Here is a 24,481-nt window from a genome sequence, read left to right as displayed (position 1 = left end):
ATGCTTTGGAGCCAGTTTTCACAAAAATGCAGAATTTGATGTGGTGATCACAAAGTCATTTTTTTGCCAGCTAAGTTGTCACTAGCTATAGTTGGAATCTTTAACAAATCTTTTGCATAGACTTTTATAGCTATACATTCTTTAATCTGCATGAGTAGTTTGCTTGGTAATCCCATAAACTCTGTAAGGGAATGACTGTCACAGTACTCGTGGATCTGTGCTTATACTTTCAGCTTCTCATCCATTAGTGAAACCAACAGACATAAGTTTGTGGCCTTGGCTCCCTGTACAATACATGAGGAACCTTAATCTTCCAAGAATGAGTTTCACAAAAGTTCGACTCTGAGTGGATAGTTGCATACACCAGGCAGTAGGAAATTATGAAGAGTGATAAATCTGAATTCTCTGGGATTTTGGTACTTTAACCCAGGGCTGTAGGAAGGTACCTCCCTCCACTTAAGATTTGCAGCCCTGAATACTCTCCTAAAAGTACATTCCGCAGATTAAATTGACAAAGAGACTTGGGCCTAGCCTGGAAGTTAGGCTTAGTAACTGAAATTTAGGGGTTGAAAGCAGTTTTGAACAAAAAATGTAAGCCCTTAGGGGGACTTGGGCAGGGTGTCTGTAAACTGCTATCTTGGACTTAAATGCCTACGTTCCACTTCAAGTGTACTGGAGCATGAACAAAGAAAAATTACAGAAACTTAATAGTGGGTAGAGGACTTGATGCATGTTAATGGCTCTGTAGTAATTGTCCATGTGCCTGCCCTTACCCCATAATAAGTGAGAAATAAACCAGTGCCAAGTTAGCCTTGTTTTATTTTTCCACTTACTGCAGGGTAAGAACAAACATGTGGACTATTATCAGGAGCAGCTAATGCAGCATCTCCCTTCCTCTTTGAATGGTTGCAATCTGTTCCTTAGGACATTGAATCATACCACTTGCTTTCAAAAAAGAGACGATACCCTTTTGTACATTGGTTATGACTGACTCAGGATATGGTAGACCTGGTTCAAATACCTTTCTCTAAGGAATCAAGACATATGTCTCCCACCTCATGAACACCCTAATAGTTAGGCCATGGGCTAGTCTGGGATGATGCAACTTCTCAAAACAAATGCATCATAGCTGTCACTTTAGCATCAAAGTGGGGCTTTCCTTTACGAGGCAGTGACTGGAACCCAGTTGTAATTTAAAGAAAAATAAATGATTAAGACTTGCCGAACAGTGTGAATTTTCTATCTTGACACTTGCATATGTGTCTCTTCTCATTCTGGTGTGAAGTCTGAGAACCAAACCATCTGTCTATATCCAGCTGCTTCTAATGAGAAGACTGAAAGGGGAATCAAATACAATTGAGATTGAGGGCTAGATTGTAAACTTTAACTTCCAATGATGAGCATGACTAATTTATTAACTTCTTTGCTAAAGGGAGTAAGGATTCACAACTTTAAATCCTTACAGTCATATGAGACTTGAGATCTTGCCAGACAGTCAGCAGTGGCTGATTTGTATTGGGTTATTGAGCTATACTTTGCACGTTCATCTGCAAGGTTCCTTACATCTGTAAAAAGGCAATAGACCTAAAGGTGGTACAATAAACAAATATTTTTTGTGTTTTCAAAATTCCACTCTGCCATTCCCCTAAAACGGGTAGGCAAAATACAGCCTATGGGCTGGATCCAGCCTGCCAATTGATTGGATCTGGCCCACGGCTACCCCAGGGGCACTCAGCATGCAGCCAAGCCCTGTCTGGGGTGGCCAGCACTGTACAGCTTCTCAACAGGGCTGCTCCCAATGCTGCTGCAATCACCTGGGTGCTTCTCAGCTCTCCCCACCTCCAGTGGCGGCTCCTCCTCCTCCTGACCCTGTTGTGCCTCTCCAGGTAGGGGGCGAAAGCGGCAGCCAGGCAGCTCCTGCCCCAGCGCACAGGGCTTCAGCCCTGGCCGTCTTCCACATGCCCAGCACAATCCACTGTGGGTAGCCAAGTGGGTAAAAGGTGGCTGGGAGCTAGATCTCGAGCCCTGCACTGAGGCAGGACCTACCTAGCTGAAGCTTCCCCTCACCCAGAGCAGAGGAGGAAGAGGACCTGCTGGAGGCTAGCGGAGCCAAGCAGCCTTGCTGGGAAGCTGTATATGCTGGCAGAGATGGGCAGGAATGTGGCATGGGCTGTCCTGAGTGAAAGTGGACAGGGCTCGGCCACATGCTAGGCAGCTGTGGACCTCACTGCCTAGGTGAGCTCTGCTGCACGTGCCCCTCTTTCCACCCTCTGTCTCCCTCCCTCCCTCTTCTCCCCCCCCCCGGCTGGCTCCTCGGACCTAGCACCCAGGCAGCCCCCACCCACCCACTACACAGTATACAAGAGTAAGACTATTTTAAGCTATTATGCAATTGCCTCTATATACACTGCTCAAAAAAAAAAAGACAAAAATCACGTCTTTAAATAAAATTAAAATGTTACATTGAATGTTTGTTTTTTAGTATATGATTTGTTTTACTGGGAAGTAGGAAAAACCATTAGATCTCAGGGGAACTGCTCTTGGTCATGTACAGCTGACTTAAGTATATTGGGGCTTTAGAAGTAGCATGCAGGGGCTTAAAACCAAACCACTCCCTGTGTGGCTAAGGAAAGAAGCAGCTTCAAGAAATTGGGTAGTAGGAGGTTGGCAATGATATTGGCTTTCTTTCCCAGCTTAATTAGCACACATTTCAGCCCAAAGCAGTCTGTACACCTCAACAAGAGTTCAGCCAAATGACCAGGTGCAAACTTATTTGCATTAGCTGTTAATAATTGGATAGGTCTACTAGCAATGAGCATGGACTGTCTTTTGACAACATAAACTTGCTCCTTGGAAACACTTCCTTGCCTTCAGGACTGCAACATACAAACCTCTTCATCCCTGTTAATTTTGTGCTGTTTTCTTTTAAATCTTCCTTGCCTGCAGGTTGCATATGCTGACCTTTTAGACTTTCCAGTCTTGTTCTGCCACAGGCCCCTGTAACCTGGATTAGCATAGCTGAATGTAACCCCTTCTCCATGTTGTCTGTTACTTTAAGTGGGTAAATGTGTAACTAGTATTGTATAATAAAAAATGTTTATAGTTTTGAATAAAACCCCATGAAAGTAAGCATGACTTTTTTTTTTTTTTTAAAGGGTGAGTGTCATTTTCCTATGGGGTGTCATACACTCATTGTCCTTTATCCCTTATTTCTTGAAGCTCGTTCACACTTTTCAGTATGATGGTAAATTATCCATGCTAGAGAATGATTTGTGTGTGTGATGCATTTCTGCATCCCATTTACCCTTTCTAGCAATGAAGGCTTTTCTTTTTTACTCCTATATAAATACCACCCCAAAGATGAACAGAAGCAGCAAGGGCAGATGGTGATCCTAAACCAGCAAGAGACAGCAAATATGCTTCAGCATTTATGGTTTAGGAGAATTTATAGTTTGATCTTCCAAACACTTACTTTGGCCAAACTTGGAAGTGACTTTTTTTCTGTGTTTTTAAAAAAAAAAAAAATAGTTGGCACGCGCTTAGTCCGAATGACTTTCTCCAAGAACCACAAAAGTGAAACTCCCTAAAGTCTGGCAGCTGTGCACACCTGCAAATTCAGCTCTGTGCAGGTGAGGTTTATGAAAATATGCTCTCTGAGTGATACAGCTTTGCCAGCAGATGCTCCTAGTTATGCCAGCAAAACTGATAGCAATATAACTTGATTTGCTTGGAGAAGATAGTTTTTACTGTTCTAGCACAACATGCAGTTTAGATGATATTTTTCTAAGCATGGTAAGAGTGCTTGCCAGTAGTAGTTTTTGTTTTGTTTCTCTGGAACAGAGCTCTTTTTTCCCCACTAGCTTCAGACTTAACGCTCACTTATCTTCTGACTTCTCCCTGGTCTTTTCTATATCTTTGATTTAATTCATTCAGCACAAGAATACTTAATGTGGGCCAACCTTTTTTGGTGGGTGTGCCACAAACTAAACCCTGCATCCACCGAAGTGCCACTCTGGTCTCCTTCCCATACGTGATCTCTGGGGAGGGGACAGAAAGCAGTCTGCTGCAGTTGTCTGCCAAAAAAAGGATGCTTCCTTCCACTTGTGCCATGCAGGCTGCACCCCCCTGCCGCTGCCCAACACGCACACACTCTAAAGGGCAAGTTGGAACTAAACTTTGGTCTGTCTTAGTCTCTTCCCATTTGGGGATCTTCCTCCAAGCACATTCAGCTTAAGTCAGTAAGGAATTTGATTAAAAACAAACAAAAGCAACTGTTGACATAAGAGGCAGCCCTGGATCTGCATGCAGTCTGCTAGGAGTTAATTTGTGATCACCCCTTCACGTCCCTGGCCACTCTTCCCCACAGCCTCATCACTGGCTGCAACAGCTGGGGTCTCCAGGTTTCCCTCCCTCCCTCTGGTTTCCACCTCCTGCCACAGACAGCAAGGTGGTGTGGCCCAGCCTGGTCTGGGGCCACAGCCCAGCATGGGAGCCTGCAGTTGGGGAGCTGAGAATGAATCCAAGGGGGCCCATGGCTTACCTGGGCTATCCCAAAGTTGGATAGCCCAGAATAGCATTTCCTAGCCAGTATGCCACAGCATTTTGGGTTGGAGCCACGCCCCTCACCTGCTACTGCTGCAGACACAGACAGATGGGGAGCATGGCTCCAGCCCAAAATGCCGTCCAGCTGGCTGCATGTGGCCCCCCCCCCCCCCCCCCCCCCCCCCCCAGTGTCTGGTGTGCCACGGTGCTTTTTTTATATAGGCAAGTGTGCTGTGGGGTGAAAAAGGCTGGGAAACACTGGCCCAGAACTAGGCTAACTTATAAAACTTCAAGTAAGCTGGTGCAGTTTATCTGAAAATAGTGCTTATTATAGGTTAGGTTATTACAAGTCCTATTAGTAAAACTTGCAGACAAGTTAGCTGATTCTGGGGTGATAATTTAGCCAAAAAGATCCACTTGTTACACAGTCGAGTGAGCAGTCTTCCTCTGCTAAGCGTAAGGTCTGCTTAACTGCCCTACTTCATGCCCCTAAATAGATTTTTCTAGTCTACAGAATTTGGTTAGTCCAAATATGCATCTACTAGCTGAGACTTTCTAGAGCATATTAGCACTCCAAAACGTAACCCTTCCAAATCGTTATACAAAAACATGGCAAACTGAGCAATGCTGAAATCCTGCCTTGGAGGGAGACAGTCCCAGGAGCTCTTTCCCTGAAAATCCAAACTAAAATGAAGATTTGTTTAGTCTCTTCTCTGTTCCATTAATGTGCTACTTTTTCATCAAGGAATCATGGCTTCTCCCAACTGATATCTTATGCAAAGGAAAAGCTTGTGAACGATTGTAGTGTTAGTGGGAAACAGAAATGAAAGCAGCCTCTCATGGCTTGTGAGTCTGCTTTTGGAAATGTAACTCCTTACCACATCACTATTTGGCACCTCTCCACTGGTCATAGGTTGGAACACTGGACTAATTCCTCATTTTTCTTACTTCATGCCAGGTTCAATACATGCTGAAAAGTAGAGATAAAGCAGAGGGTGTAAGTAAAAGGTGCAGAAAAGTAGCCAACATGGGGCTTCGAATTCCTTATAGTAGGAATGCAGGGCAGAAATGGTACTGTCAGCAGAATTTTGTAAAAGTTGGTTTGTTTTGACCTGCTTTTGCTTTTCTCAGTATCAGCATTACTGTAGTCAGGATGTCAAATGGGCTAAGTCTGCCAGGATCTCTGCTGCCCTTAAAAGAAAGCCCAAAAAACAGTCAGAATGTACAAGCAGAAGTTTTCTGCAGTTCGTTAATAATGTTACTACCTTTGTGACTAGATATTTGTGGTCTGTTCTGTAACTTTCCCCACAATAGTGACCTAGGATAAATGTATTTGCCATCTAAAGACAGGGTACTTCAGACTAAACAAGGCTGATTATAATAGTTCATTTGTGCTGTTAAGAACGAAGGTGGTAACAATATGTTTGTTGATCTAAACAATGTTTTGTTACCATCATGGTCTGTTACAAGACTTGTCATATATAATCAGATCGCTGGTGAGCACTGCATGCATCATCCCAGAATAGATTTCATAGACATTAGGGCTGGAAGGGACCTTGGAAGATCATCGAGTCCAGCCCCCTGCCCAAAGGGCAGGAAGTCAGCTGGGTTCATACAATCCCAGCAAGATAAGCATCCAGTTTGCTCTTGAAGGTGTTCAATGTAGGCACTTGAACCACCTCCGGTGGCAGGCTGTTCCAGACCTTGGGGGCTCGGACAGTAAAGAAATTCTTCCTTATGTCCAGCCTGAAACGGTCTTGTAGTAGTTTATGACCATTCGACCTAGTCGTCATCCCTTGGGGTGCTCTGGTGAACAAACATTTCCCCAGATACTGGTGGTCACCCCTGATAAACTTGTAGGTGGCCATCAGATCACCCCTGAGCCTGCGCTTTTCCAAGCTAAAGAGCCCCAGGGCTCTCAGCCTGTCATCGTAGGGTCTGCTTCCCTGACCTCTGATCATGTGCATGGCTCTTCTCTGGACTCTCTCAAGCTTCTCCACATCCTTTTTGAATTGTGGAGCCCAAAACTGGACGCGGTACTCCAGCTGCGGCCTCACTAAGGCCGAGTACAAGGGGAGAATGACGTCCCAGGATTTGCTTGAGAAGCATCTATGGATGCAAGCCAGCGTTTTGGTTGCTTTACTAGCTGCAGCATCGCACTGCAGGCTCGCATTCATCTTGTGGTCAATGATGACCCCCAAGTCTCTTTCTTCCATAGTGCTAGCCAACATAGCAGTGTCGAGCCTATAAGGATGCTGCGGGTTTTTCTTCCCAAGGTGGAGAACCTTGCATTTATCGGCGTTGAACACCATCAGATTCTCGCCTGCCCACTTGCTGAGCCTGTCCAGGTCAGCCTGGATAGATAGTCATCCATTTCATTTTGACACCTATTCACAAAAATCCTACCCAACTAGACTCCTGCAAGCTTGCTATTGAGAACCCAGTTCCAACCTAGCCAGCTTTTGGTGGTAATGTGGGCTATTTTTTATTTCCCTTCATGTAGTCAGCACAGGCAGTCAGTTTGACTTTCTCACAGTGTGCCAGCTCTTCCCAACTGGAGTCCCATGTACAAGAATAATATGATTACAGCAGCCTGTGCTAGGTAGGGATGGGTCAAGGTTGATGTGGAAGATGGAAAGCCATCCTTTACCAGTCCAACACAATGGGGTAGGGAGGGCAGACAAGCAGGTCTGGAATCACTGAGTTAAGCTAAGATAGGTGTGGCTGAACCTCAGTGGTCTTTTGAGTCTTAAAGATCTGCTCTTGAGTTTGCTTCAGTCCTGCGGGACTGGCCTGTTGGTATCAAATATAGTCTGAAAGCATGTGAAGGTAGAACTCACCCAGAAAGCACTGAAATCCAGTGTATAACCTCACTTCCAGGAGCAAATCTGGCCTTATAATACCAAATGTAAGTAATTTCTATTATTTTTGCCTCTAAGGGTTATTTTTGTGATTACATGAATCCCTACTTCTGTTCACAAACACAACACTTTTAGAACAGCCTGTAGAAAGAACGGGGTCTTAATTTTGTAATGTGATCCAAGCTACATGGAGCATCATTGTTGTCAGTTAATCTGTACACAGTAGGCAGTACTGTATGCTCACAACATCTTGGTGAATAAAGGGGAATTTTTCATGGTTTACAGTATTTACACTTTAAATGGCCTTTAGCAACTAGAGGGCTGGACAGAAGCACAGCTTGGCAGGCCCGAATCTGTCCAGCACAAAGGCACATCCAGCACTTGCATAATGCAGTAGCTATGGCCTTGGTTGTGTAATACCTGTCAAAATGTTATATAAAATGGTGGCTGCCTACAGAAGGCAACATTTGGCTGTTGAGCTGTCTGATTTTTCCTCTGTCAGAAATCGGAGGAAAAGACTGCCCCTGAGGTGCAAACTCTTCCTCAGAGCCCCAAGTTGGTACTACAGAAGTAACTGGAGTGCTTCTCTTTTTTGCAGATAGAGCTCTTTGAGTTTAAGGGGGAGGATCTCACAGATGATGAAGATGGTGGAATAATCCGAAGAATCCATAAGAAGGGGGAAGGCTACTCCAAACCCAATGAAGGAGCCCTTGTAGAGAGTAAGTCTGTTCAAGGAGCAAGCTGAGAAATAGCAAAGGAGATTGCCTGTGAGTGGGTGGTAAGAGAGTACGTGCATTTCACTTGCACCTCCTTCCTTCAAGACAAATAAACACATATTTCCTCTTCCTCTTATTAGGTTGCCAAGAACCATTCTAAAACCACCTTTCAGTTTGCAGGTGTTTTGAACTTTGTAACATAAATTTGTTTTGTATCTGATTTGCCCATGGTGGTTTTGTTTTTTTTGTTTTGTTTTGTTTTTATGAACACCAGTCCAGCTAGAAGGTAGACATGGAGAGCGAGTTTTTGACAAGCGGGAATTGCGGTTTGAGATTGGAGAAGGAGAAAACCATGATCTCCCTCCTGGCCTGGAGAAGACCATTCAGCGAATGGAGAAATTGGAAGAATCCGTTATTTATCTCAAGCCCAGGTGAGCATTTTCTGAAATTCAGCTGTTTTACTAGGCTGTGACCTTGGGTCAAGATAGGCCCAATACCTGTCTTTGAAGATTCATACAGTGCCATATTGGTTGGGGAGAATGATGCTTAATAAATAAGGCGCCTTTCTAATTAATTACAGTTCTTTGCCTCTCCTCTATCAGAGTCAATATTTGGAGGGCACAGAAATTCTTATATGTAAGGCATGGAGCTAGCTGAGATCCAGGTTAAGGGAAGCAGCATTATGGTCAGGGATACTTTTAGAATGAATATGACCTGGGTTCATTGCTGCTTAGTGGGAAAAATAACAATGACTCTCTTACAGAGCTAGATATCATGTAAGAACAGAAGTATTGCTACACAAAAAACAGATCATTGAACTGGTTAATCCAGTTTCTTAATTTTTTTAAGGGGCTAGAGAGGTATAAAAACCCCAGGCTGTTCCTAACTGAATACTACATAATTACAAGGGCTAGTGCCTTTTCTACCCCCATATGGTGGGTTGGTTTATTTATACCCTGTTGTCACAGAGCACTGAGGTGCCCTGTGCCTGAAAAGGGGAAAACTGCTAGGGAAGAAGCCCTAGCAGTGACTAAGGAGCCCAGCTGTGGGTTGCCAGGGCAACCAGTGAAGGCCAGCTGACCGGAAGGGGCCAGGCCTGGCTCCCTTTATAAACCCAGGGAGCTGAGGCCAGGGGCAGTTCCCTGCCAGCAGCCAGAGAGGCAGGAGCTCCCTAAGGCAGGATGCAAGGAGAAGCCAAACTGCAGGTATAGCTCGACCTGAGTTGAGCAATGTTGTTTTAGCCGAGCGGCTCTAAGTTATGTTATAGCCTAGGGGCTTGTGTGTTTTGCGTTGTTGTTGTTGTTACACTGATGGTTTGGGTAAGGCTATAAGGGGATGGAGGAGGCCTCATAGGGGACTCACAGCAGAGTGTGAGGACCCCAGTGCCAGTGAGGGCGCAGCATACGGGGTGCATAGACCCTAGCCCCAGAGAGGGGCATTTGAGAAGCCCCAGGGTGGGCGTGGCGAGCCCCGAGAGGGGGCACTATTGAGAAGCCCTAGTGTGGGCGTGGTGAGCCCCAGAGAGGGGGCCCTATTGAGAAGCCCTAGTGTGGGTGTAGCAAACCCCGGAGGGCAGTCTCCCGCTAATTAAAACTAATTATTCAATTAAGATCAAGGCATGGCAGGAGAGTAGGCGGGTGGTTGCCCCAGAGACAGGTGTGGGGGCCACATTAAGGGCGGCCCAGAGTGACGACCTGTCACACCTGTAGTGGTCAGATGAACTGTCTTTGCTGATTTAAAAAAAAAAAAAATAGCCTTTTTATCCCAGCAGGCATATCTACCTATACTACTCCTGTTTTTGTAAATGTTGACATCCTTTCTGTTGCCTCTTGATTAGTTAGTTAAACACTCTTGATGTGTAGTGATGCTTGAGAGGGAACTTGGGATAAGAAGTGGCCTCAGAGGAATGAAATTCTTGAGGTCAGCTTTCTAAGCACCACCGTTTGAGGAAAATGATAATCCTATAAATATTGTGGCTGGAGAGAGAAAGTCAGGAAATCAGTTAGATAGAACTATGAACAGTTTGTGAAGACCTCAGGGAGAAGAGCAAACTTTCTGAAATTAGACACTGTTCTAGCCAAAACCCTACTTTGCTGTAGGGAGTTGTTCAGAAACCTCTTTATATTCTTAAATAAGCTAACAGTTATTGACCCTGGGGTATGGGGAGCCAAACACAGGTTCTTGGTAGTCTTGGGTATAAGTACTAGTCCCTCTTTCCAGCGAAGCAGCACAGAGCACATTTACTTCCAGCCTGGGTATGACAGAGAGAAGTTTGTCCTCATAGTATCCATCAAACCCAAATTGCTTTTGGTTTTTGAAACATTTTAAACTGAATACTGTGCTGGCAAAAAGTGCTGGGTAAACAGTCATTGGCACAAAAGTCCTCTGTCTGGATTGAGCCTAGGTTTAGCATCAGTAGACAAACTTCTTAACCTGGACAGGCTAGAACTCTTAGCTTGGAGGGCTCCTTTTAGGTGGAAGTAAGTAGTTCTTTCTCCAAGCAGAATAAATTATTGGTCTCTTGGCTTCAAGTTGCAGCAAGGGAGCCACCTAGTGCCAGTTTATCTTATTTTTACAGTGGAGATGCATCCATGGGAACTGAATTGTGGCCAGCAAATTTTTCACATAGGCCAAGGATGGCACAAGTGAGTGGCGCAGGCAGCCTCTGCATGTGGCATTTGCTAGATATTGGAGGGGATAGACAGCACAGCAGCAAATAGGGGAGGAAGTAGAGAAATCATTCAGGCAGGGAGCACAGGGAATACAGCAGAAAGCAGACTAGCAGATCAGGTAGGGAGCAGAAAGAAAAGCAGCAGATTGGGCAGGGGAGGGGGATCAGAGTGGCACTTGGATTGTGCAGGGCTTATCTGTAGCATGGCTGCCAAAAACATTGGCCCCCATTGACATAATGTTATTCCACAGTCATGAGATGGTAAGAACTTAAAGATGCTGTTGACATAATATTATTACAGATTGGTAACCTAGAAATAAGGATTTAATTTCAGTCCCTTCCAGTTCCCTTATGCCCCCATGTCTGCTGCTTTTAGATAAAGAGCCTGTATGTGTCATTATCTGTTGTTAACACTGCAACATACAAGTTTGATACATCTATTAACCTGTTTTCTTAGTCATTTTTTCACTAATATTGAAAACTGGATTGTTTAGAAACAGCATTTTTTCCCTCTCTATTATAGCTATGGTTTTGGGAGTGCTGGGAAAGAGAAGTTTCAGATCCCTCCAGATGCAGAACTGCAATACGAAGTGAAACTCAAAAGCTTTGAAAAGGTAGGAACTGGAGATGACACCTCAGGGAGATGGGTGTGCAAGGACAGTCCCTTCCTCAACAAGAAAAAAGTTTGGAGTTCAGTTAGCCAGGCATGGGAATGGTTACTTCTGGGAGTTCCAGTTCCATGTTCAACAATGCCCCCTTTGAGTTTCAACATGATTCCCACCCTCCCTTTGGTCCATGGTCCAATACAGCATATCTTAACTATTCTTCCAGAATCAGAGGGGTGACTGATTTGTTTCTGTCTGGACAGGCTAAGGAATCCTGGGAGATGAACACTGATGAGAAGCTAGAACAAAGCTCCATTGTGAAGGAGAGAGGCACTCAGTACTTTAAGGTAAGAGTCCTCCCTATTTGTTGTCAGCGTTTCCCACCCTTATACGTTGATGCAGAATGTAACACACTGCTGAAGACAAGACTGTTTTTAATCTGGTGCTGAAGAATTGCACTAGAATATGGGTGTCCCTTTAGGGAGCTCTTCACAGTATCCAGGCTGTATTTTCCCTGGATCTAAAAGGCTGTAACATGATGTTTCATGGGAAGCTCTTTCTCGTACCCAACTCTGTATTTTCTTGAACTACAGTGACTGTAGTGGCGCTGGAGCTTTGCAGCCCTTCCCCTCTAGGTAGTTTTGCATGGTACCTGAACTGAACTTTCTCTGATTTAAAGTGATTTTGGGGCTTGGACAAGAAATCTGTAGCAAAGTTAAAAGACTTGAATTTGATGTCATGAGACAGGGCTGTTAATGGACTGTGATCCTATCTAGAGAGGGTGCCTGAAGATGCTGTGTTAAAACTGGGTCCCCTCAGGGGAAACTGGCTGGAATCCATGTAGCCCCAACATGGCAGCCCCAAAGACCAGAGTGGTAGCCCTGGTGTCCTTAGGGTAATAGTATGTTCATTGCTTTGCATGTACATATTTCTGGTGCAGAGGGAATAGTGCCAGCCTGCCTCTCTCCCCTGCTGCTCCTATAGGTGTTAAATGCTTGGAACAGAGGAAGACTACTATACACCCCAGGAAGAATTGAGGTGTGTTCTGTGCATCTTGCACTGATACAGGAACTGACTAGAAGCTGGCCTGATAGTATTTTACTTTCTCCCATAACACTTGGGTGGCATTTGGCTATAGAAACATTTTCTGTTTATGATAAGATGGCTTCTAGGTTAAACTGAGGGGACAAGAACATGGTGAAGCTAAATTGTCTTGGGTTCCCTTGACTACAGGAAGGAAAATACAAGCAGGCAACACTACAATACAAGAAGATTGTTTCATGGCTGGAGCATGAATCAGGACTTTCTGAAGAGGATGATGCAAAAGCCAAAACCTTGAAGCTTGCTGCCCACCTTAATCTGGCCATGTGCCATCTGAAGCTGAAGGAGTACTCCCAGGCTTTGGAAAACTGCAACAAGGTAACAAGGCTTTTCACACTAGCTGTTGTTTTAACTGGAACACAAATCACTGTGTTGTTTGTTCTTCTTTCACCTACCCATATTGGGAGAAGTAGCTAATATCCGGTTCGTCAACTGAAGCCACAGTTGCTTCTATCTTCATTGTCCTTGAAACGCCTTAGAACTTACTATCTGATAGTACTTCAGAAAGTTAAATGTAGAGGTGCACCGATGCATCAGTCCATATAGTATCGATTATATGCGCAGCCACAGCATGCAAGTGCCCAGGAATGCAGCCTCTCAGCTGGGAGACCAGGGTCCAGCCAGTAAGTGGAGGGGGGCCTTGGGGGAGGGGGCAGCTGGAGGCCACCACAGTGAGGGAGGGAGTGGGGCTGGGGCAGGTGCAGGCGCTGAACAGCCGGGGTGGGGCGCAGGATGGGGCCCCAAGCAGTTCTTGGGGGGGGATGGGCAGCTCCCACTGCTGTGCACACCCCCGTAGGAGGCATGGGGGGGGTGCCCCCCAGCTCTGTGCACAAGGCAAAGGTGGGCTGTGAGCTGGGGCCTGGGGCAGTGCTGGGCTCTTCCTGGCAGGGGGGTTGGGTCAGGGTTGTATGTGGAGTGGGTGACAGCAGTGCTGGGAGGGGGGGCCACTCCTGAACACCGTCCCGGCCCAACCACCCCACTGGGAAGAGCCCGGTGTCACCCCTGGCCCTAGCCTGCAACAGCAGCCTGCCCTTGCCCTTTGTACAGATCTGGGGAGCACACCGCCCCCCCCCCCCCCCCCCAGTGCCTCCCTCAGGGTTGTGCACAGTAGCAGGAGCCACCTGCTCCCCATACACCTCCTGGACAAGCTGCTCGCGGCTCTGTCCTGTGCCCTGCCCCGACTGCAGCGCCTGCCCCAGCCCCATTCCCTCCCTCACTTTGGACCCCCCCCAAACACCTCTTCCTCTCCCCCCCTAACAGGCTTACTAGCCAGATGCTGCTCCCCAAGCTGCCAGGCAGGCAATCTTGCTGAGATCCTGTGACCCCAGCTGACTTCCTGCCTTCAGGCGGAGGGCTGGACTTGATCTTCTGAGGTCCCTTCCAGCCCTAATGTCTATGAATTGGTATTGGCCAATATGACTCATTAATAATCAGCCATTGGTATTGGCCCAAAAAAATATTTATCCTTGCACCCCTAATTAAATGTGTTCTTTGCAAACAGGGAAACTTTTTCAGAGTTTTAAGTGACTTCCCAAAGTTCATAAGTAAGGGAAGTCTCTTTTAGAGCCAGGACTAGAATCAACAGCTTCTGACTCCCTCTCTGATGTCTTGCTACAATCTGCTCCCTCCCTTTTCCCTCTGAAGAAACTCCTTGAACTACGTGCTCCCTAAAATCTGAAAGATCATCCCATTAAGAGTTTTCTGATGATTGTCTGGATTTATTTCCTGGAATCAAATTCTTGCTTGTTTCATTGTTCTCATCCAGGCACTTGAGTTGGACAGCAGCAATGAGAAAGGTCTCTTTCGGCGTGGGGAAGCCCATCTGGCTGTCAATGACTTTGAATTGGCCCGAGCAGATTTCCAGAAGGTGATACAACTCTACCCAAGCAACAAAGCAGCCAAAGTGCAGCTAGTAACCTGTCAGCAGAAGATCCGGGAGCAGCATGAAAAAGAGAAAAAGATGTATGCCAACATGTTCCAGAGGCTTGCTGACAAGGACTCTAAGGTAACTGGTAGCACTGTGCCAAACTGGGAGAGTGGAATGAGTGCATAGTGGGTTACAACAGATATGTCCTTTAGCCAGATCTACCACATGGAGCTGTGTCATCTAGCCCACGGGGCTCTTTGGGGGGCCAGAAACTAGGGGCCCAGCACCAAAATTCACCATATTCCTGGGGATGCCTGCCCTCTGTTGGCATGGGGGAAAACGATGGCTAAATTAACTGTTGCAGCTCCCTGACTGCTTATCCCAAGTCCACCATTGGGTCCAAGTCCAACCCCTAAGGAGTCCTGGGGAGGCTGGATGAGATTGATACTCCTGGATAGATGCAACAGGAGTCATGGTGTTTTGCAAGTCGACATTACTACCTCTGTGGGTGCTAGGTACACTCCTTTTGGTATCACGTTTGCTCTCTTGGAAAAAGGATCCCCCCTACACTGACAGCTGTGTGGGATGCAAATGTTTCTTTTACAAGTTTTCATCATTCAGAGGGAAGTTGGGATGGGAAAGTGGGCATACTGGTGGGCTGTTGCATGAAATGATTAAGCACAGATGTGGCCTTATTTAAAACAAACTGCAAGAGAAGAAACGCAGTCAGCCATCAATGTGCCTGTGGCTAAAATTCAAGAGATTCCTAGCTAACAACATTTATGTGTGTATGTGTACCCTGGAAGCCCTCATGCTTCATGCCAACACAGTAAAGGGCAAAGCACAGCATGCACCTTTGGCAGACATTATGCTAAAGAAGCAATTAACTGGTCAGTTATGTCTTAAAATGTAACATGGCCACACATTCAAGCAATTAATGGCACAAAAAGTGAAACCAGCCACAATCATTACACAAAAAATGTGTAATAATTTGTGGCTGGTTTCAGCACAACCTTAAAATGACAAATGTGGCTGGATGGACTGCACCAGGATTTGGGTCAGGATCCCAGGCTCCCTCTGTCCTGGTAGGAAGGGTGAAATTGTGGTCTGATCCCCAGTCTAAAAATTGTGCCTTCCCCCATGCACATACAGCATGGCAGGAGGAGCTGTTGTTGGGATCACAGATGAGAAATCCCCCACCTTTAACTGAATGTCCATAAAATCGCAGAAAAATAGGGCTGGAAGGGACCTCAGCTTGTCATCAAGTCCAACTCAGGGCAGGACACACTAGAACTACATATCATTTTCTCTCAACTGACTTAAAGAAGAAGTTTTGTATTGAGTCGTCCATTGAGAGTTTTAAATTTGTTTTTCCGTGGAAAGTTGTTAAATGGTTTTTCTAATAAGTTAAGTGTTGGTACAGATTTTAATAGACCTTGACTTGGTAAACAGCTTGGTCTACCGGCAATCTGTCAGTTTTTTTTCCTTCTGGAAATTTGGATCCAGTACATCCTCTAGGTTTCTGCCCACCTTGTGACAGGCTACACCAGCCAAGCATGCCACTATAGCCTAAGGAAATCTCTTACTCCAGGAAAATGTTTTCTTTCACCTTTTGAGCCTGCAAGGAAGAGAAGCTTGGTTACGTATTTACCTTCTGAGTGTGTCTACCCAGCATCAGACCAGAACTCCAGGGGCCCTGGCCATGTCTTCCAGTAGCCAGTATGTGAGCACAGCCTTTCTACTTTGCAGAACACCTGTGTCTTACATCAGCCAGAATGGACAAGAAAATGAGTTTGGCTGAGATGAAGGGTGGAAAAGAGTTATGAGACAGAGATATACAACAAAGAGTTCTCCCAGAAGATATTTTCTCTTTCACTGCCTTCATGTGAGGCTTTGCAGCCCCAAACAGTGTTGGACAAACTCTGGTGTCAGAAACCCCACACAAGCAGTAGGAAGTTGTGCTTACGCTACTGTCAGAAACTCCCATGTCCTGATTCCATGAGTTTCTTTGTTTTTTGGCACTGACTTCTCTGAAAGCCTCTCTGTAGTCTGGAGGACCAACCTACAACACAATATAGAGATACAAAAAGGTTTTCAGGACACTTGAAATTGCAGCAGCCCACATGCAGAAAAAAATGTTGTAATGTACCCTACCTGGACAACTAGCTAGCAAGGAAAAAAAATCCTCATTGGGTCCCAGATGTCATCTGCTCTGTACTCAATTTATGCCAGAACCTACACTTGAAAGTACATGCTGAGTTTACCCCATTTCAGAGATTTATTCAGCAGAGCATTTCTGGAGTCCATGATTGACTAAATCCTTGGATGATGGTGTCGCTGTGGACATAGTCTTTCTAGACTTTAAGAAGATCTTTGACACTGTCTCTCACCCCATCCTCATCAATAAATTAAGCAACTGTGCCTACACAGGTGGATGGGTAAAAAATTGGCTGATGGGGCGCACCCAGAGCGAGATGTGAGCAGTGGGATACCCTAGGGCTTGGTCTTCAGGCCTGCACTGTTTAACATCTTCATCAGCGACTTGGACGACGGGGTGGAAAGCACACTGTCCAAGTTTGCTGATGACACTAAGATGTGGGGTGAGGTGGACACACTTAAAGGGAGAGAGAGGCTGCAAATAGATTTAGACAGACTACAAAAGTGGGCAGATGAGAATAGGATGGGGTTCAACATAAATAAATGCAGGGTGCTGCACCTTGGGAGAAGAAATCCACAGCATACATACAGGCTGGGGAGTTCCCCTCTTGAAAGCTCAGAGGTGAAACGGGATCTTGGAGTCATTATTTGACTCCAAGTTGAACATGAGCCGCCAATGCCAGACCGCAGCCAGCAAGGCCAGTCATACCTTGTCAGGCATCCAAGGATGCATCTCAAGCCGGTCCAGAGAGGTGATACTCCCCCTGTATGCGACTTTGGTCAGGCCGCAGTTGGAGTACTGCATCCAGTACTGGGTGCCGCACTTCAAAAGGGATGTGGCCAGCCTGGAGAGGGTTCAGAGGAGGGCCACCCGCTTGGTGAGAGGGCACCAGGACAGGCCCTATGAGGAGAGACTGAAGGACCTGAACCTGTTCAGCCTCAGCAAGAGGAGGCTGAGGGGGCACCTGGTGGCTGCCTGCAAACTTGTCAGGGGAGATCAACAACAAATAGGTAGAGCCCTTTTCTCCCCAGCACCACCTGGGGTGACAAGGAACAATGCTAATAAGCTGATGGAGAATAGGTTTAGTTAGGTTAGAGATCAGAAGGTAATATTTTACAGTTAGGGTGGCCAAAATCTGGAACCAACTTCCCAGGGAAGTGGTCCTCGCCCTTACCGTGGGCAAAAAAGAGGAGGTTGGATGATCACCTGTCTGGGGTCTTGGGAACCTGGCATTCATTCCTGCCTGTGGCAGGGGGTCAGGCTAGATAATCTGTTCAGGTCCCTCCTGACCCTAGCTACTATGAAACTATGGCTATTGCTTGTTTATCCCTGGACAGGCTCCAAAAGATAACATTTGATCCTGGAACTGGAATTCACTCTAGTACCAGAGAAAGAACTTGTCTCACGCATCTTTAGGCACAGCACACCACGCTGTATTTCAGCACACACAGACGCTTTTCAGTTCATGATGAGAGCGCAAAAATTCTATCATTTGGGAAATCTCTTCAGACTAGGGTTATCATGGGCAAACCAGTTTGTGACAGAAACAAAAGGAAGTATCTGATTTTCTGCGCTAGGGAAGGCCAGAGCCAAGGTCTTGGTCTAACACCTCTCCCATGAAGATGGTGCCTTGCTGTACTTTATAATCTCTACAGGGCATGCTACAAGACCAGATAAAACCAACCAAAGCAATATTAGTAGCTCTGATATGGCAAGGATAATTTTGATGACTAGATTATCTGTCAGATCTGTCTAACTTCCTAGCAGCCAAGGGCTACATTGTTGGGGGTCATGGCTGTGGACTTTCCTGGCAGTACAGGTTGTGTAGCACCACACTGCTCCCTGGGGCAGAGGTAGGGAAAGGGAGCCTGGAGTCCCTGGCTGTAGCAACAGCTGGCACAACTGGAAAAGTGGTGATTGGGGGAGACCAGGTACTGCAAATCAAGCCCCAATCCCAGGTTCCCCCTGTACTAGCAAGAAGCAGGTTTCTGTGGTTCAGAGCCTCATACATCCCAGTTGAGGGGCTCCCAGCCACAGAAGCGCCCCACACACCCCTGGGGCTGGAGGATCCTTGCCGTGGTGATCTCCCTGGTCTGTGGGTGCAGGAAGGTTCTCCACAGGTTTCCCATGCCCCTAGAGCATGGAGATTGCCCCTGCCACAATCCCTAAGGTTGAGGATTTTTTCACTAGGCCTGGTCTGCCCCTGTGACTGGGAGCCCCATTACCTCACAGGGCTCCCAGGTGCAGGGGAGATCCCGCTACACTTGGAAATTAAAGCTTGATGACAACTAGCTATAAAGTTAGTACACGTTTTCAAGGTCTATTGTTATAGCTGGTTGGACCTTTTTATTCTGTGATACCTACTTTGCACATGTAGCTGGTGGTCTCCAGGTAATTGCACAACCTGTAAAATGTAGAGGGGGCCTCAGAGTACAAGCACCAATACCAGCTTTATTAGAAACATCCATCTTAGGCATCTGTGAAATAGTCTGGAGCTTTGCTTACAGTCACAAGCAATACATGCAAGATGTAAGGGGATCTCTGAGGAGTCCAGATCAGATGTCAAATCCAGTAAAACTGCCTCAGTTACTGTTCTCTAGACATGGCCTGGTCCCACATACACTTTGGAGTGCCGTATGGAGAAACATATATGAACACTCATCTGAATGAGGTGTTGTACATCTTGGAGTAATAGGATTGCTTGAGATGTGATGTCCATATCCTCATTCCAAAATGGTTCATCTTCTGTGCATCCTGCCTTGGCAGTGACCCTGAGTGCATATAAACATTAGAGGGTGTTGGTTGTAGCCACGTTGGTCTAAGGATATAGGCAGACATGGTTCTTTGGGCAAAGGTGATATATTTTATTAGACTAACTACATAGTTGGAAAATTTGTTCTTTGTGCACTCTGGGGCACAAACACTTTTCTTCAAGCATAGGGAGAATCTGCTGGAGTCTGCTATAAACATTAGGGGTATTTATGGCAAAATTACTCAGTTCAGCACCTGAACCACATCATCATTACTAACAGCGGAATAATGAATTACCTGTAGGGTACCTGGACTGTGCATGTTACAACTCCAGGTACCCTACAGGTAAATTACTCATTGGCCAGGCAGCCTTAAGCTCCTCCTCATTTCCTAGCTGCCTGACAAAGCAGCAAGGAATCAGGACATTGGGGTTCAAGATTTTGGAAATCTTAGCTGACTTTTAAGAAGCCCCAGATACAACAGGTAGAGGCACCAAATTAATGTTTGTAGAAGCAGCTTGGTACTTGGGAAGGGGTGAATGTTTAAACTCTTTAAATTTCTCCCTTGTAGTCAGAAGCTGACGCTCTCCAGACAAGTGGCAGCCATACCACAGATGCAGAAATGAAAGACCAAGAACAGAACGGAGTTGAAGATAAATCAGAAGTTGACACAGAGGCATAAAAACAAACCCGGTTCCATTAGTTTTGTAAACTGAAAAATTTCCAGTGAATTAGACCTTTATTTTTCTATCTGGTTGGACAGCGGCTTCAGGGGAGCAGAGGCTGGGGCCACAGTCGGTTACAGCTGTGCGTGTGTCTGTGTAGGAAGCTTGGTGGCTGCACGCATCTGGTATACTCTTAGGGACTTTATTTATTCAATCTGGCTCGGTTATTGTTGGAGGTTCTGTCCAGATTCCTTCTGCTTTGTTTAATTTCATTCTGCCATTGGTGTCTCTCTTTGTCCTCCATCCTATTCATGCTCATTCTGATCCCAGGTTTTGCTTCCTAAATCGTTTCCTTGATTTTTACGTACTCCCCAAGAGTCCTCACATGAGACTTCAGAACAAATTGCTGCACCCAATTCTTCCGCCTCAGCCTTGCCCCTTGCTGTTTCCTCTGTTAAGCAGAGACCCACCCCCCCATGAGTAAGTGTTGTAACCTTCCTTGTATGCCTGTTCTTTGCACATTGCTGAAGGTGAAGACTGTGAAGTCAAAGCTTGAATAATAAAAGCTCCAGATAAACTCCAAAAGTAATAATCTGTGTGTTTAAGCAGGAAGAAAATTTAATTCTCGCACTCTCCTGTAGGGATTTAGAGCTTCACGTTTATGCAACTGCCAGTTTTAGCTTAATGGCTGCTGGCTACACTGTTCCCTGCATTCACTGCTATAGAAAATTGCCTTTTCTCCTGCCTACCTTCTAGTTACCAGGTAAAAACTGAATTTGCTTATAATGCAAATTGTACACAGAACAGCTGGATGTTCAGTTGCAGCTGTGCTGTAAGAGAAAGGAAAAGAAATATGGTCACTTGAACCCATATATACACGATTCTATATATATACATACATACACACACATATACATACACACTTTATGGCAGCATTTTTAAAACTGGGGTATTCACCCCTGGAGGGGCATGAAGGAACATTGTGGGGGACACAGTACAGGGGGGAGTGGGCAAGAAGTTTGCAAGGAGCTAGTGCCAGTGCTACTGCTGTCTTGTGGGAGGATGCAGGGGGCAAGGAGCCCCAGGCAGGCTTCACCTCCAGCTGCTGTACCTCCAGGAGCCCAGCGCAGCAGACATGCAGCCTAGAACCACAGTGGGGCCAAGGCAGGAGGCACTGGAGCCACAGTGGATGGAGCCTGTCCCACTGAGCTGTAGCAGCTGCTAGGATGAGAGTCACCCTGTGTCTGGCTATGCTGTCCTCTGGGGTGATGATGGGGTGCTGGAGAGAAAGGGAATAAACAAAATTTTAACTCAAAGGAGGGCTCAGCTCAAAAAGTTTGGAAACTGCTGTTTTATAGAGATGCTGTAAAGCAGTGGTTTTCAATCTGTGGTCCATGGACCCCTGGGAGTCTGCAGACTAGCTAAAGGATCTGCGAAAGATGATTATGATCAATCAAACTATGCAACTACCCACACTTACAATTCAAAAGGGTGTACATCTCCATTCAAAATTTCCAATGGAGTCTGAAAATGAAAAAAGGTTGTAAACTACTGCTGTAAGGAGTTTGAGGTTTAGAGGAGAGGTTTTGCTTCTACTCGCTTACATCTCTTCATTTACAAGCCTGGGTGGGGTAACGTCTAGGCTACACGAACCAGCATCACTTCGTTTCGACTTCTGTTTTGCCTTTTTGAAGGGACAGTATGTCGTTTTGAAGCACTGTTCCATTTTGTTTCGTCAAACCTGTTTCAACATTTTGCCTGTAGGCTATAATGAGGAATCATGAAAATGCCTAAAACTTTGTCATTTCTTGCCTGATTCAAATAAACATTGCAAGGATGGTAGCCCCTTCTGAGGGTATGAAGCCTGCCAAGTTTCAAGGAGATAGGTGCAGGGGTTTCTGGAAAACTGCACCTTAAGGTGCTGACAAGCAAAACTGGTGTCGCTGGCAGCGGCAGCCTCCTGTAATCTTTTGTGCAGATCTGGAGACCTGCACCCCCAGGAGGGCTGCTGGGTTGTGCCGGACTCCTCCTGGCCACTGGGACCAAACTGGTGCTGCCACTAGCCCCAGGCCACAGCAGCAGCCTCCTGTCATCCCACATGCAGAACTGGGGGCCTGTACCCCCAGGAGGGCTGTGCCAGACTCCTCCCAGGGGTGTGGGCCCCCATATCTGCCCTTGGGATGACAGGAGGCTGCTGCTGCTGCCTGGGACCAGCACCGGATGCAGCCTGTGCCCAGCACCAGGAAAACTGGTGCTGCCACTGGCCTCAGGTGGCAGCAGCAGCAGCCGCCTCCTGTCATCCTGTGTGCAGATCTGGAAGCCCATGCCCCCCAGGAGGAGTCCAGCAGCACTGGGAGGGCAGGTTGAGCTCCATAAGACCTGTGGAGCTACTTGGAGTGCAGCCCTGGCTCTCCGCGCCTCCTGCCGCCAGGTTGCACTCTGAGCAGCTCCACCAGCCCCATGGAGCTCACCCTGGCAGCGAAAGGCAGCACGAGAGCCAGTAGGGGAGCCACTCGGAGCACAGCCCTGGCCAGTGGCTCTCCCCTGCCTCCCACTGCCAGGCTCAGCTCTGTGGGGCTGGCAGAGCTGCTCAAAGCTCAGCCTGGTGGCAGGAGGCAGAGAAGAGCCAGGACTGTGCTCTGAGCGGCTCCACCAGCCCCACAGAGCTCAGCCCATCTTGTTCAGACAGATGACTGCAGCAAATTAAGCAAGAAAACGTTTATCATACAGGATCCACAGAACCCAAACAGACCAGGGTTTTACCTTTTTTTCCTATAATCATTCTACACACTTTCCTATTGCATGTGTGCACACCCATTGCTCCTTAAAAAGCTTTTGCTACAGAACCCATTACAATGCACTGTGATGAAGATTTAAGTATCCCGCAATGCAGTGCCTGCTGCAGAACAATCTTTAAGCATTGTAATGATAAACTTCATAATGCTTTATGAATATGTGCACTGTCATTCTTAATTTACAGATGAGGAAACTAAGGCCTGGAGATGGTAAATTCTTTGTCCAAGGTCTCACACAACAAACAGCAGACCCGGGAATTTGGGTTTCCCGACTCCCAGTTTAACATTTATAGAGGATCTGCTTACAGTGCTCTAACTCAGTACTAACAGCCTTCTAGAGCATAGCCTTCTGGGAGCCAGAGGTATCCACGTCTCACCTCTACACGGAAGTGAAGTTGTGCTCTGCCAAGTGATAGCCTGAATAGCACCATGGAGCTCCAGAATTCTTGGCTCTCAGAAACTGTCATCTCTTCAAGTTAAAAAATAGTGTTAACAGCCAGATGAGTGCAGAGAGTTGCAGTTGGCTCTTTCTATCATCATCCCTACTCTCATCCTGTATCCCTCCTTTAAGCGAGCTGTTGCCAACTTTTGAAAGGCTGAATAAGATACCAAATAGTTTTGAAGAAATGGACCCTTGCCCTAGGATCAACTGCTACAACTGGGAGTCAGCCCAAAACTCTGAACGTGGCTTTAAAAATCACAAGGTGTTTGTTTTTTAAAAAGAAGCTGGGTCCTTATTTGCTCCCTAGCTGTAGAGGTGGACCATTTTCAAGTCCTCCTTTTCACAGCTAGATGTGGTTACTTAGGACAGTCTGAATTTAGGCAGAAAGCAGGGCAAGGTAGTACGTCAGAGACTGACTGAAGGCAGAAGCTTCTATTAGCAACAACCTGCTTCACCAGATGCTGCCCTGCCTCGGTCCAATAGGTTGTTGCCAATGAAAGCAAGTGCCTTTCTGAACCAATTAGTCTCTAAAGGCCCTGCTACATATTTAAACGAAAGCTGGAGAGCAATCAGGTAGAGCGCTTACACGTTTTCAAGCACTAATTTGATAGCCACTTGGCTCTTTTTATAGCTAGATGGACATTTTTATCATGCAATAATTACTTTGCATGTGTGGCCAGTCCACATTTATTGCACATTCACCAACGAATTGCATAATTACTGTGCACATGTGGCCAGCCTAAGTTTATTGTGCCGTTCCCCAGTGAACTGCATAATAATTACCGCGCACGCGTGACCGACCTAAGTTTACTGCACGCTTCCCCAGTGAATTGCATAATGCATGTAAGGTGTAGCAGGGGCCCAGACTGGAAGTTAGTGCCGGCTCTTCGTCTTTGCTCATTTTTTTGCCTGCAGAAACCTCCTGGAGCGATTCTTCTGCTGCAAATAAGGGAGCAAGACCCAACCAGCAAGATAAAATGTCCCTGATGCCACAGCTTCCTGACCCAAACCTCTGGGGTGACTGCAGGCGCACCCAACCCTGCCGGCCTGGCGCAGCACCCTCGCAAGACTCTCTTGGCGCTTATTACACACCAGCGGAGAGCGGTTGTCCTCCATATCCAAGCAGGCGCAGAGATCCCAAGGCCGCCCCCAGCGAGCTGAGGGCAGGGAAGCACCTATCCCCTAGGGCACATGAAAGCAAGCTGCGCAGGCGCACGGGGACCCTCGCTCCTCGAGGCTCTGCTGCCCTCTCCTGGAATGGGCAGCAGCAGCAGCAGCAGCAGCAGCAGCACGTGACCTCCTGCTTTT

General features: G+C 46.6%; 1 protein-coding gene and 1 long non-coding RNA gene across 2 annotated transcripts in view; one reads left to right on the top strand and one right to left on the bottom strand.

Annotated features, from left to right (window-relative positions):
- Window positions 1-20,521, top strand: part of FKBP4 (FKBP prolyl isomerase 4) — a 31,420-nt gene extending 10,899 nt beyond the window's left edge. The window contains exons 4-10 of the mRNA XM_006265381.4: window positions 8,002-8,122; window positions 8,394-8,550; window positions 11,314-11,404; window positions 11,659-11,742; window positions 12,629-12,814; window positions 14,262-14,501; window positions 19,843-20,521. Coding sequence (XP_006265443.1) covers window positions 8,002-8,122; window positions 8,394-8,550; window positions 11,314-11,404; window positions 11,659-11,742; window positions 12,629-12,814; window positions 14,262-14,501; window positions 19,843-19,953 — 990 coding nt within the window. The 3' untranslated portion in view covers window positions 19,954-20,521. The remainder of the gene's footprint in view (window positions 1-8,001; window positions 8,123-8,393; window positions 8,551-11,313; window positions 11,405-11,658; window positions 11,743-12,628; window positions 12,815-14,261; window positions 14,502-19,842) is intronic.
- Window positions 19,975-24,440, bottom strand: LOC109281887 (uncharacterized). The gene is made up of 2 exons (XR_002088670.2): window positions 24,266-24,440; window positions 19,975-20,766 (listed from the first exon to the last, which is right to left on the bottom strand). It is a non-coding gene; the product is annotated as an uncharacterized LOC109281887 (long non-coding RNA).
- Window positions 24,441-24,481: the final 41 nt, after the last annotated feature.

Source organism: Alligator mississippiensis, chromosome 4 (assembly GCF_030867095.1).
Source record: "Alligator mississippiensis isolate rAllMis1 chromosome 4, rAllMis1, whole genome shotgun sequence".
In the NCBI taxonomy this organism is placed as follows: domain Eukaryota; kingdom Metazoa; phylum Chordata; order Crocodylia; family Alligatoridae; genus Alligator; species Alligator mississippiensis.
The sequence above is the reverse complement of the archived record's forward strand: the minus strand, read 5'-3'. Positions and strand labels throughout refer to the sequence as shown.